This window comes from Sinohyriopsis cumingii, chromosome 2 (genome assembly GCF_028554795.1).
Source record: "Sinohyriopsis cumingii isolate HCF-2022 chromosome 2, ASM2855479v2, whole genome shotgun sequence".
NCBI classification, from domain to species: Eukaryota; Metazoa; Mollusca; class Bivalvia; order Unionida; family Unionidae; genus Sinohyriopsis; species Sinohyriopsis cumingii.
In genome coordinates, this window is record NC_142962.1 from 123,761,315 (window position 1) to 123,776,149 (window position 14,835).

A 14,835-nucleotide genomic window follows, 5' to 3' on the forward strand; every position below is an offset into this window, starting at 1 on the left:
AACACTAAGTTCTTTGAAAAATGAATGCTGTATTTAGTTGGATAAAAGATTCCGCCAACAATATTATTTTAAAATGTTTTTTAAAACTTTCAAACACTTACATTATTTTTTTGGTTGCTACGGCAACCAAAGTAAATCAAATTATTTATATTTTCAGTATGATTAGTATTGGTTCTTTATCAATGAACTGAAAGTGAATAAAATTATATTTTATATGCTGAAAATTTGTGAATAATGACTACATAAATATTGCATCATCTGAATATTGTAACATACTTAAATGTAGGGACATGTTTGAAAGTAGTTATAATTATCTAGCATAGGCCTGAAAGTAATGAACTGATGATATGTGATATGTAGAAGAAAAAAACATTAACAGTCAATGTACACATGCAGATTTACAATATTTGATGGAAAAGTATACATTCAATTTTTCTTCACAAAATACTTTTCTGCCCATTTTCTTTATTTGGTTGCTATGAGTTTCACTGACATTTTTAGTGTTAGCAATCTGCATGCATATATTCATCACTTTTTACAATTTCACAGCGATCTGTTTATAAATAATAGTTCTGAAGCTGTTATATGGATTTGGCCCAAAAAGTAATTTTTTCTGAAACATTTCAGTATACATGGACAGGTCTGTCGGTAATAAATCAGTACTGATTTCATGGTCAAGCGAAACAACACAGTACTACCAGGGTTAATGTTAAAAAATGGATGGATAGTAACAGGCTAAAAATGAATTCAATTAAAACAGAATTTATTTTATTTGGCTCTTAGCAACAACACCAAAAATTATTGTGTATGATGATCAAAGAGCAAATCAAATCAGATACCAAGCATGTTTACATGAATCTCTCACCCTAAATCATCCTGTAATGATCAATTGCAAAATAGCAATGCAGAATAATCAACGAAAAAAGAGCATTCAAAATCTTCTGACAAAAGAAGCCTGTACAAATTTTATTCAGGGACTAGTTATTTCACACCTGGATTATGTTAACTCAATATTGATTGGCTTGCCTGCATGTGATCCACAAAGGCTGCAATGGGTGCAGAGTATGACAGCAAAGCTCGTGCTTAACTCTAAAAATAATTCACATGACTGCCTCCAGCAACTACACTGGTTTCCCAATGAGCTATGGATGAAACAAAAGGTCCTCACTCTTGTGTTCAAAAGTCTGAAAGGTCAATTACCACAGTATCTCAGAAACATGGTTGAGCTATCATAAGGGAGAGGGAATGTCTTCAGTCTGATGACACAGTCATATGTTTGAAGATACCATCAACAAAATGAAAACCATTTGCAAATTGTTCATACAATGCAGGGACACTGTTATGTTGGAATGAACTTCCGAACCATATAAATTCATTGTCAGATGTGGATTCATTCAAATCCAATTTGAAATTGTTTCTGTTTGATAAATTCTATCAAATTAATTTATGTTGTATCTTTGACATTATCTATCAACTGTTGTTTTTGAATAACATTGTTAAAATTTCTATCTGTGCACATGTTTGCGTTTGCATGCAGGTGTGTGTGTGGGTATAATCCTTTTATCATCACAATACAGTGCCTCTGATGATTTTTATCATAGATTGTGTTATAACATTGTAATATTAATACCAATGTGTCCAAGTTTTATATGTTTCATTTTAATAATGATACCAATGTCTAAGTTTTTATATATTTCATTTTAATAATAATACCAATGTGTTCAAGTTTTTATATATTTCATTTTAATATTAATACCAACATGCTATGCTTTTATATATTTCTTTGATAATATATATGCACGTCTATATATGTGTGCTTGTCTATGAGTATAATCCTATTATCGTCAAAGTAGAGTTCCTCTGAATATTTTTATCATAGATCATACTATATCAAATAAAGTAATTTGTAATTTGATTGTACTTAAATTGTTGGCTTCATGCTTTCTGTTAAATATTTAAGACCTTGAGTCATAACACATTCAGCATATTTTTATGGAATTTGACACAAATATTGCCACTTAGACCGAGATGTGCCTTTTATGGATTTTGTCTTTTTTACACCATTTTTCTACCAAATGTATGGCTCCCTTTACCAAACACAATATCACTACATGGGATGTTTCATGAATTGAAAAGTCCTTGAAGGAGTTGGATTTTAGGCACTCCATATTCTCATTTAGACCCAGAATGCCAGTCTTTGCTTATGGTATGTCTTTTAATCAACATGCTGTAACAAAAGGCTTCAGAAATACATTCCACGTTTTGCCTTTTCACCAGTTTGAGTGATTATTCATAGAAATAAACACCGTCTGTTTTCTTTTAAATCTTGCTCTATTATTATGATAGATGAATATGTTGCCATACAGTTGTTAAAATTGTTCGTGCAGTAAGGACCTTGGGTGGCTGAATAGCACTTACCTTTATCGATCACTGCCATCTCACCTCCGACCACATGGGTTCAAGTCTTGGGGCATCTTCCAATATCTTGAAAATAGATTTCTGCATTTCATCACCATGAACAATGTTTTCTTATGTGGATTAGATTTTTTTGACAAGCCCGATGGGCACCGCTCTTAGAATACAGGAACTTAGAGGGGCCCTGGGCATCAGGCTGTCAGATTTTTTAATGCTGCCCAAGTATATACTTTGTAGGCTGGCCTATGACCAGTTTCTGAGTTGCATTTGGTCAGGAAGAGATTCAATGGATATTGCTGATTGAATAAAAGACTTGTCCTTTTTATGCAGAAAATTTGTTTGGTTGATTATGGCAGCTTTTCAACACATTATTAGAAAATGTGAGCTATGTGCCTTTCCCAAGAACAAACCTGCAATCCTTGAATTATGAGTCCAGTGTTCTGCCACCTGAGCTGCCACAGCTCCTCATGCAGAGAAAATGAACTTCTATATGGTCTAGGAAAAAATATAAATCACAATAAGATTAATAGACAATATAGCAACCATGTGTTCCATGCCTATCTATTGTCACTACAGTTTTAATACGTGTGTAGTTGCATTCACAAGCTGACATATATCAGCTAATAGGTGAGCGATATCATGCCCTCTTGGGTCACCAGTTTTAAAAAATGTGTTACTGACAGGGTGAAATACCAGTATTTTAAATTAGCTGAAATAAAAAAAATTAATATCTCAAACCAGCAGTAAAAGGCCTGAGAATTGTTTGGATTTTGCCATGATGTTATAACACATGTGGGTTAAATTTAAATAACACACTAGTTGATTTATTATATTGGTCACTTTACTGAATATGAATCATTCTGTATCTTATTTCAGCTGCCAGCAGAATTGTGGGGCGCATAATAGGATCTGACCCTGCAGCCTCCCCACTAAATGAACCACCTGCACCAAAGATCTCCAGGGAACTGTCGGCTAGGTTAGGAATCTCCAAGACAGAAGGTAATTCATTAGTCAAGGAATCCAACAGTTCATGCAGTAGACTCATTTACATGTATAATTTTATTGGACTGGCTATCATGAAATGGAAAGGGAGGAGTTAATGTGCATAGGAGTAGGACAGTCCCATGCAAAGGTTCTGAAATCATAGGCATGAAAAAGACCTGATAATTTATGACTAACATACAGTATCTTGAAAAATTGTGATTGCTACAAATTTTACTTGAGAAGAGTATATTTTGTTGTAGATGTGCCCTCCTGAATTTATGAGAGACATGAATATTCAGTTTTTGCAGGTGTCTTTGGTAACCACCATTGTCCTGCAGTGTGTATTTCTGTTTACCATTTTCTTCTTCAAATACATTGCCTGATCATAACAAATAAGGAGTATGACCACTACCTCACAAGCCCAGCCCTACCAACTTTGCTTTTAGCAATAAAACTGCTTAGTCATACGCCCAATTAGGTATGAACCAAATATGAGTCATCTCCCCTTGGACAGAGGTCGTTGCAAAATTCCATGAGTACTAAAGTTACTACACCGCTCCCTCGATAACTCGCGCCCAGATAACTCGCGATCCCGCTTATAACGCTGTGTCCGTCTTGGCTCCCGATTTTTTTCCAGAGAAAATGTATTTAAAATATCTTTAAAATATGCTGAACATGAAAAAATTACGATAAGAATTGATAAATTAAACCTTGCTACATTGCTCGTTTTATCATCGAAAGTGGTGATTAATGCCCGTAAAAATATAATCCATATTTTGAAATTTGCAAGTTCTAAAGAAGAATTAATTTCAGAGATCTCGAAAACGCTAATTACCCGTATTTGGATGCCAATTTTTGATCTGGGATGCAGAAAATCACTGAGGCGGGAGTTCTCCGTACGCATGTAATAGGTGCGCGGGAAAATTCAAAGATTTGCCGGTCCTGTTTCAGTCACCTGCTTTGTGGGGAAATGTGTTGATCAGTTAACTGTGCTGATATTTACAATGACAGAATTCAGTGACTGAAAGACTCTTTGATGTACTGTTGCCATTTTATAAGAGTACATTAAAAAAAAAAAAAAGAACATGATGCAACAGCTAGGCGGCTAGTTCAAAGGCTTTGACTGGTGGCTGAGTGAGAAAATGTACTGATATTTAGTGATTGAATTCAGAGGCAGAAAGACCCAGTTTTAAAATCCTAGCGAGAGACCTCTGTTTAAAGATATCATATATTATGTGAGTTTTTATGATAAATAGTTGTCAGTATGCTGTAAATGAACAGTCTGGTGAAATAGCGATCAATGAAAATTTCTGGTAAATGCTAACAGGTGGCAACAGAGAATGAAATAAACACCAATTAAATGTCTTCCTGTGTGAAAGTCACGTTCTAATCCTTTAATTCCGTTTCAGTGTAAACATTATAATCACAACATATTCTGTTCATTGAAAACATGAAAAGAATCAATCGACCGTCACATCGAAACCCGTGAGTACTTCTGTGAGAACCTAATTACATGTACATGCCGGCTTTGTTTTTTGATCAACAACTTGGGGAAGTGTTTGTTGCATTAAAAAAAATCGATTACAAGAGACCTGGGGTGATGGATTAAGGGTCTTGCAGCTGCCTTTGACGTAAAGCAAAACAGTAACAGAGACAACGACGATGATAGTGACTTCGAATGTTTCAGTGAAACTGATGTCATTAATGCCGAGGATGTTTGGGAGAAATTCGTACAGACGCATGGTCCTGAGATGGGCATTTCTCTTGATGATATGGAGGAGTGGATTTGTGCTGACAATGATTGCCCCACAGCTGAATACATGTCAGATGAAACTATAATTAATTCTATAATGAACAAATTTGCAGCAGAAGACGATTCTAACTGGAGTAACACAAGTGTTGAAAGTGATGCAGACGCAGATGTTGCACCCCCACCCCTCTGCACAGGAAGCAATCAAATATTTTGATATTGCCGTAAGGTAGCTGGAGACCCAAAATGTTGACTACGTAAAGCTCATGCAGTTGAGAAATCTGAGGGATTTTGCTCGGCGGCAGAGAAACCAAGGAGTAACACACAAAAAACTTAACTGATTTTTTCAAAAAGTGAATTGATATTTGTCAAGCATGGCACAAACGGCAAGTATTAACTTGTTCTAATTTACGTTGTTTTAAATTTGTAGACCAATTAAATATGTTAGTACTGATTAACCCTTGTTTTTTTTTGTTTTCCATTTTACTTCTATCGCATTCAAATCTATATATCTATATACGTCTAATTTGGATCAAACAATAAAACTAGAATGTCTCTAATTCAGCATAAAAATTAGTGACGTAGTACACAATGTGTAAAGTGGTACACATGTTAAGCGAACGGAAACCACGTGGAATAATGTTTTTGATGATTGCCTCAATATACTGTAATTTATCCTGAAATTAATGTTGTCCTATGAGGAAATAATAAAGTACACCATTATGAAGAGATATTTATTCACAGTTAATCGCAGAACGATTATAAAGTGAGTATTCAACAGTATAATCTGCCTACCCCCCCCCCCTTATTTTTCCATTATGTCGTCAATCACTTTATTGGTTTTGGGCTTATTTTATAGGTCCCTCGATAACTTGCGCCTCACTTATAGTGCGGTCGATGTTTCTGGACCCCGATGTGCGCGAGTTATCGAGGGAGTGGTGTACTTTGGCTGTGCTGGGAAACACTTTTTAAGGAGACCTTGCACAACTATTTGCCTCTTGTGCCATATGTTTGGAGTGATCCTAAGGAGTTTTCTCACACAAGGATGCATACTGCAGCTATATTTCTATTTCTCTCTGTAATCTATCCAAGACAAAGAATTCACACATTATTGGTATAACTTCACCATATGATATATATATATATATATATATATATATATATATATATATATTTGTTTATACCATTTTTGTTAGCTGCCATTGGTCTAGAGGACATTAGATGTTATCTTAATACTTGACATAGCTTATAAATTCTGTTATTAATTTTCAAGTGTTACAGATCATAAGGTTGTTCAAATAACAAATAATTATTGTAGACATTTGTGTTTGTCATTGGTGTCCTCTTCACAGTAAGTTCATGTGATGCTTCACTGATTTCACACATATATATATGGGCAGGATTAAGTGTATGGGTTGCAAATACTTCAGGCTGGTGTAAGATAACCTGGCTACCTCTCTGAAATGTATGGGGTGCACTTTGAGTCATACATGCCTTATTTGCACACAGTGGACTAGAATATGTGGGTTTTAAACAGTTTAAATTTTTTGGCACAAACAGAACCATGTCTCCGTGATCAAACCAAATTTTCTTGGCACTACCTTTAGGACTATGATGGTGTGGCAGCCTGTTTGGACCATTGATGGAATTTGAGATTGATAGGCTATGGTAAATACCAGCTCTGACATGGCTTCAGTGAATGTATTGTGGACCTGGCTAGAGTGATCAGATAACTGCTTATCCTGTCCTGGCATTGTGAAACTGGCACTGGCATAGAAGGAATTATAGCTGCCTCTATCAATCAGGACTAGTCTTTGCAGTTACAGGTGGATCAGTTACAGTCATTACTGAATCTGACATGGCCTAAACTAATGTCACAAAGGACTGGTTACAGTGATCCAATATCCCATACCCCATCCCATCTTGGCATAACACTGGTAACAGCATCAAAGAATGGGTGGCCTCTGTCCAGTATAGTTTAGTGGTGGACCCATCTCAGCTCATCGTCATAACAAGCCCATGTTAGCTTGGTGCCATCACAAACCCATATTGGTTCATTGTCATTAAAGACCCATGTCAATCCTGTTCCATTATGGCCCCATGTCAGTTTGTTACCATTATGGATCCCTTTCTCACCAGTGCCATGATGGAACTCTGTTGGTCCTGTGTCAATATGGACCCATGTTGGTCAGGGTCCATTAAGGATCCATGTTGGTCCTGTGGGATTTCATATCTGTATTGGGTTAGTACCATTATGGACTCCTGTAGAACAGCTCCAGAATGTGCAGATCATGCTTAACCAACCTGGCAATGATCAGTACTGGTTGCCTGGTTACATTTTTGGACTATTGATGGTTCAGGAAGGTACACAGTATAACTTCAACACCAGCTTCATCTTCATCACAACCCAGTTACAGTACAGTCCTAGATGTCAGATAGCATCCATGGACCATAGACAGTGATTGTCTAGAATGCAGTATTCCAGTCTAGCTCATCATCTGTCTTTATAGGCTTCATCAGTTTTGTTATTTGCACCAGAGAAGGCATCTCTTTCACCTCATTCTTCTGTGTTTGAGGACTCTTTCATAGCTCCATCACAACTAGCAGCAACTATGACAATGGCCCAGTGTTAAATGCCTTAATACCAAGTAACTCATTCCAGAATTGGGTATGGTGATTATTTTTCCAGGTATACCCATTTCTGATCACATGTCACCAGCACCAGGCATGGCAGTTCCAGTGCAAGCCCTATCCCACACACTCAGTTATGTTAAGTTTACCTGGCACTGGAATTGGTAGGTGTCAGATGCTAACCCATTATGATACACATGAAATCAGAGTAACAGACATGACCCTCTGATGTATGCAAAATGGGACATCCCATCCATTTCTGTTCTCTTGATACTACAGAACCATGATAATGCTGCCATGCTGACACCTGAATGTGGGTTGTTTCATAGGGCTTCTAGGGCTTTACAAGTACTTTTTCAATGTCGGCTTAGGAAAATTGAGATTGCCCCAAACATAATATCCCAACATGAGTAAAACAGTAAGGTAAAGTATCATGCATTTTAAGGAAGTGCCATTAAAGTTTTGTTGGCACCTTAAGCATTATGCCTCCAATTAAGGTTATCCAAAAATATGTACTATGTGAATAATATAGGTAGATATATATGTAGTTCAGAAAGAGTTAGAATGCAGATATAATTAAAATAGCAACAAACAGATATGTACATGTTTATAGATAAATAAATGCATAGGTAGAAATGGATTTGAAAATAGCTTGATTTTTGAGAGAGAGCTGTTTGTAATGATTTATTTATTTTCAAATTGGTTTATTAACTCGTATTTTGTCCATTTACTTAACAGTTTTCATCTAAGTCAACTTGAAATCAGCAGCATGCAATATTTGGTATTCTGACTTCTGAGAATAATTTGAGAACACTTATTTTTGTCCATTTAATTGTTTGCCAAACAGTAAGGATGTACCAGTCACCTGTAATTATCAGGTAAACAGAAGATCAAAACATCACTTATGGGTGCTACATTTTCATTACAAATCCTCCAGGTGGTTAATAGTTAGAAGTGCCTTTTATTTCCAAACAAACCAGTCCAGGAAATCTCATGAGTTGTGTTATCGATAATTAATACCTACTTGTCATAAAATTGGCAACATAAATCTCATATGGGAACTTATTCAAAGGAGAAAGCAAGTTGTTTCTCTGAGAATACTTAGGTGATTACATTACATAAAAACCCTCCCAACCACCCTGCTATCCTTGTTGGTATATTGCTCAGCTTAAAACTAGCAACACCTGGTAATTGGCAACAGTTACTGTCCTTTGTCTCTATGAGATAGGTTGAAAAGATGAAGTTTCTTCTTTTTATTATGGTTTGATTCAGTAGGTAGCAAGTTCTTATCTCCTAATATTAATGTGATCTGGTAAGTATGCTTGGAGAAACATAAGTGACTTAAAAGTTTGCTTTCTTACCTGACTGCATGCATATCTGCTCCAGTAGTAACCAGAAATATGGATGGCATTAGTGTCAATCCCTTTGTCCAAGGGGAGATTACTATTGTCTGAGTACCACCTATATTGGCAGACAGCTTAAGCACTTTTCTGGCTAAAAGCAAGCTTGAGGGGTGGCAGGGTGTGTGTACATTAGTGGTAATACTCCTGACGATTATTATGATTTGGTAAGTGTTATTGAATAAACATATTTTACTTAAAACATTCTTTTCTTATGACTAGCTTGGCTTACAAATCATTCATTGTCTCTTGCTATTAATGGGTTTGTAACACACCCAGTTGGTGTAAATATACCTTGGATGTTTACACCCTCATCCCTATCCCCCCACCTTTGGTGGCACTTATGGACCCTTACATGTTTTAGTATCAGAGCTATTTTTGATGCTCTCGTACTTAATGGTTCTAATTTATTTTACATACAGTAGTGATTTGTATTTTTTTCAGAGAAGACAAGCACAGTTGTCAATCTTAACACCATGCCTAAAACTGAAGTTCCTATACCCAAAAAGAGAAGGGTACTACCTGAGCATGAGGGTCCTTACAAGATCACAATGCCATCAGAAACAAAAACCAAAAAACATCTGGAACAGAAGAGAAAACAAGGTAATGATTACTCGTTATTATAAAATAAACCCTCAAGACTCATTTGGCTACATTTATATATTATATTTGTTACTAATAAGAGATTGTAGCTAATCTTCCTGAGATAGAAAAAGAACAAAAACAGGATAAATAACTATGAACCCTTACATAAGACAAAATGAAAGATCAAACGTAAATATGCTCCAGCTAAATATTTCTGTGTTTTCTTTTGCAGTCATTTTATCAGTTGTAGTGAAACATCGGGGCAGGTGCATTCTCTTGGTGACTTAAAATGAAAAGTTTGTTCATACTATTCAGTAAGTTAGAGCTGCCAAAACATGAAAGAGAAAATCACGTGGTGGCAGAGCTTAAGATAAGAATTAAACAAACTGGACATTTTACTTTTTGGTTTGGAACTAATTGGATTTTTTAAACAATTTGATGGAACATGTAGTGAAGTTTGAAAAATACAGTGACCTCACTATAGCACACTCCGGTATAACACAGATTTGGATATGACATGTTTTTGGCTTGACTCCTGAAATTTCATATATATATATATATATATATATATATATATATATATATTTCTCATACATGAGCATTTTGTGTTTTCTTTCTCTACAAATTCAAAAAGTAACGAGTAAAAAGTGTATTATCATTTTGGGGAAGAATTAGTGTATGAATTCTAATACAAGACAAATGTGGTGTGGCTCATGAATTTCATATTCATGTATTTTTCTTGTACACAGAAAACAGTTTTCCTTCTTAAAAGTATGAAGAGTAACGTGTGAAAAGTTTATTCAGGGATAATGCTGGCCTTGCCAATGTCGCAAATTGCGATTTATTTTCCTTGCTGGTGACAAAATATACCATCTGGTGAAATTGTTTTGGCTGCTTAAACTTGTATAACCAACCTTGGGTTTGGAGTAATGAAATTCAGAGGCACCATGAAAGGAAGCAGCAAACTTGATATAAAATGTACTAGAATTTATTATTAGATAAACAAATTCTTTGTTCATGTTAACATGATTTTAACAGTGCCTTTTTTATTTTTATTTCTCATGCATCTGTAGAAGGCAGCATCATTCTGCTACCAGAAATATAAATAGAACAACAAAAAACAGATTTACTTGTTGGTCTTTCCAGTAGCTATAATCAGCCAACTTTTGAAGGCAGGTTTAGTAACTGCTACAATCAACCAAATGACAGCTAATTCCTTTATTTTTAGAATGTACACAGACAAAAGTTTTGCCAAAACTTCAGAAAAACTGATTACCTTTGAAGCACTGGATGTTGTGTATAAATACTAAGCAAATTATAACAAAATTCAGCCTCAATCAGTGTTCTACAGTTATTTGTTGCTGCTGCAATAGGAGACAGACCAAAGCTGTCCGTTAGCAGTAACGTCAATAATACATGCCTTCATTAAAGAAAACTGACTACAATCTTCAATAGCAGCAACAAAAAAACTGTTATCAAAGGATGTCAGCACAAAATTTAAATAAAAGCAATGGAATCTGATGGATTGTTGCATTTTCCAGTGACTGGAACACATTTATTGTGCCATGAAAGTTTCATTTTTGCTGGAAAAAATTTGTTTTCAGTTGCTACCAACAGCAACATAAAACACAAATTAAGTTCCCAATCTTTTGAAATTATAGATATATGGACGTCAAGTTAATTGAAGATGGGGTATCAAGCAGAGGTGTTTGTTAAACTTTTAATTTGTTCCTGTTTTCAGTTCTCTATGAATTTCCTCATCCCTTAGGTAGCCTCAACAAGATGATAGTCCAATTAAGTACATGTATGTGTAGCATGTAAACAACTATAGCGACAGTTGTAGTGAATTTTGTTAGTGAGAATCAGATATAGATTAAAACGAGGACTGTTTTACAATGATGGACCATGCTTTTATACAACATGGACCATGCTATTATATAACATGGACCATGTTAGTGTACAACATGGACCATACTATTATATAACATGGACCATACTATTATACAACATGGACCATGCTATTATATAACATGGACCATGTTATTATATAACATGGACCATGTTATTATACAACATGGACCATACTATTATATAACATGGACCATGCTATTGTACAACATGGACCATGCTTATGGCAGGAGCAGTATTCAGACATCCTTGGATCAAATGCTTAAAATGAAATTATTTGAAGGCATTACAATTTTTTAAAGCATTTTTAATCCAGTTGTCTGTGTAAAATATGCAAATACATTGCTGAGCTGAAGAACTATAGTGGTATTCATTACATGCTTTTGTTATGAGACAAATGTCATAATATCTCTTATTCGGTTATTTCTGCAAAGATATTTAGAATATCTTGACAGGAAATGTTTTCTTGCATCGTTAAAAGATGCTTATGGAGAGCAAATTTATTGAATTTCAAATGATGTGCTTTATTTCATGTGTCTCTATGTGATACAGATTATTTCCTGTTATGCTATTGGCAAGGCAGCACTAATTATCCAGATTATTTTCTTCCTGTGTAGTTACACATTCAGAGTGCTCCACAAATCATTCTACAACTTGGAAATTGATGAGACATTTTATACATAAAACTGCTGGAAACTAGTGAGAGTCCCACACTGCATGCATATGTAAAACTGCTGGAAACATGTGAGAGACCCACACTGTATACATATGTAAAACTGCTGGAAACTTGTGAGAGTCCCACAATGTATACATATTTAAAACTGCTGGAAACTAATGAGATCTCCACATTTTCTATGTAAACCTACTGTAAACTAGTGAGACTCCCCACACTGTATGCATACGTAAAACTGCTGGAAACTAGTGAGATCACCATGCTTTATGTATATGTAAACCTGACTTTTTTCCTGCTTTTGCACATTCAGAAGTTAAGGTTGCAGTGATTTAAATACAATATCTGCATGCATCCAACCACGCATGTGATGAAATTACAGAATATATTGTGTCATTGTATTGATTTTTTTATTTTCAGATGGAACAAAGACCTCTGTATTTGATCGTCTGGGATTAGAAGCCCAAAGTTCTGAACCCACAATCACAGTGACAGGCTTAAGTAAAGTCTCAATGGCTTCAACAGTAAGTATGATAGAAGCGCTGTTCCTTAGCAGATATTCAGAAAAGTTGCCTTTTCATTATGAAAGTAATAGTTTCCATACATCCCATAAATAGCATCATTAATTTTGATAAAATATTTTTTTTGTTCAATTGTTTATAAGCTTTTTGCAGTGGCATTGTTTTGTCTTGGTTTTTTCATTTGCATATATTTCCTAAACCCCTTGATAGATTCTCATTATACTTGATATTATTCATTATGCAGCTAAAACAATTCATTTTGCAACATCCATACTCACCTTTTACCTTGGGGGTCAAGATAATTCTCATAGAAATTTGTGTTGAGGCTTTGGTACAAGTTTTTCATACTTTTGGATGAATCATGAAGCTGAGAAATTCATTCACAGTATTATGAGAAATTCATTTGCAGTATTCAAGATTGCCCTTTTTACCTTGGAATCAAGGTCACCAGTCTTAAAATATTTATGTTAATGTTTTGCTTTAAAAAAATTCTTTTGCCTATATTTTCTAAATCTCTTGATTGAATTTCATCATACTTGGTACAAATCATTATAAAACTAAGACAATTCATTTGACAACACACTTGCTTTTTGCTTTGATTTTGTTGTCAAGGTCACAGCCATAGAAATTTTGCATTAAGATTTGTTAATGTTCACTTGTTTGTTTTCATTTCCTAAACCCCTTGATGGATTTTCTTACGTTTTGAATTGAATCAGGTTGAAGCTAAGCCAATTCATTCTGCAACATGTTTGCCCACTCTTTTGACCTTGTGCAGACCTGCCAGCCCTCACAATTTTGCCGTGAATTTCATGACTCGAAATAGCGAATTACAGATTCACACCACATACAAAAACATCACAACTTCCCAGATTCTCAATCAGCTTAAATCAGGATTAAAATTAATTTTAGCCCATTAAGTGATAGTCAGGATAGCATAACAGTCCTGTATTTCTAGTCATGATGTTGATAGAACTATATCCAATTGTTACATTTTGCCCTGTAGCAGGCATTGTAAAGTATATTGTCGATATTTAGAACAGAAGTTATACAAATACTCATGGGGGCCCCAAGTGGCTGAGTGGTGTAAAGCGCTCTCCATTACGGATCACTGCCATCTCACCTCTGTCTGCGTAGGTTCGAGTCTCGAATTCGGCTAATGTGGATATGTGAGAAAGCTTGCCAGTAGCTCCTCGAAGGTCAGTGGTTCTTTCCATGGATTTCCCGGGTTCTTCCTCCAACAAAATACTGGCCGCCATGTATAGCCTATCGTGTGCTGAAAAATGGCATTAAACCCTAAAACAACAACAAATACTCATGAGGAAGATTGGGGGGGGGGGGCACGCGTATATGTTTGTAGCAACTGTATTGTTTTTTAAAAAAACACTAAATGAAAGCTTTTTCGAGTGTAGGAATTTTTGAGATATTGAAAGATTACCATGTATCATAATTTGCTTTAGTTCAAATTTTTCCGCGCATGTGTTGACACCAGTAATCATTAACCGTTCGATGTTTCATCTTCTGGATTAATACCATTTCGTAATTACACTACACAATAAGTACAATGTTTTCACCTCCAGTGAAAAAGATGTATTCCACAAAAAGTGATGTATAGATTGGAGTCCACCAAAAATTTGGTCTTGCATTCAGCTATTAAACATCGATGTACATTATGCTTTTCGCACAGTAATGCACTGTGAATTTTAGAATTGGGAATGTGCACAGGGGCTCATCTTTGCTGACAATTTACCTGTCATACATGTACTATATAATGATATTATACAGCACACATTTGACAGATAAATTGTAAGCAATGATACGAGCCCCTGTTGGCATGTGGCAGAACAGTGTGAAAAAGCACCCTGCTAGCCAAAAGCATATAGATATTGGGAAAATTAGGAGCACCCCCAGCAAATTTCAGCTCAAGTACTTTTAAGCTACCTACTCAAGTCATGCAAGCTACCAGTGCTGAAG

General features: G+C 35.5%; 1 protein-coding gene across 2 annotated transcripts in view; it reads left to right on the forward strand.

Moving 5' to 3' along the window:
• Positions 1–14,835, forward strand: part of LOC149805744 (uncharacterized protein C19orf47-like) — a 70,271-nt gene that overhangs the window by 17,934 nt on the left and 37,502 nt on the right. For both annotated transcript variants that reach the window (XM_089950414.1, XM_089950413.1), the window contains exons 4-6: positions 3,292–3,414; positions 9,625–9,783; positions 12,764–12,867. In XM_089950414.1, coding sequence (XP_089806540.1) covers positions 3,292–3,414; positions 9,625–9,783; positions 12,764–12,867 — 386 coding nt within the window. The remainder of the gene's footprint in view (positions 1–3,291; positions 3,415–9,624; positions 9,784–12,763; positions 12,868–14,835) is intronic.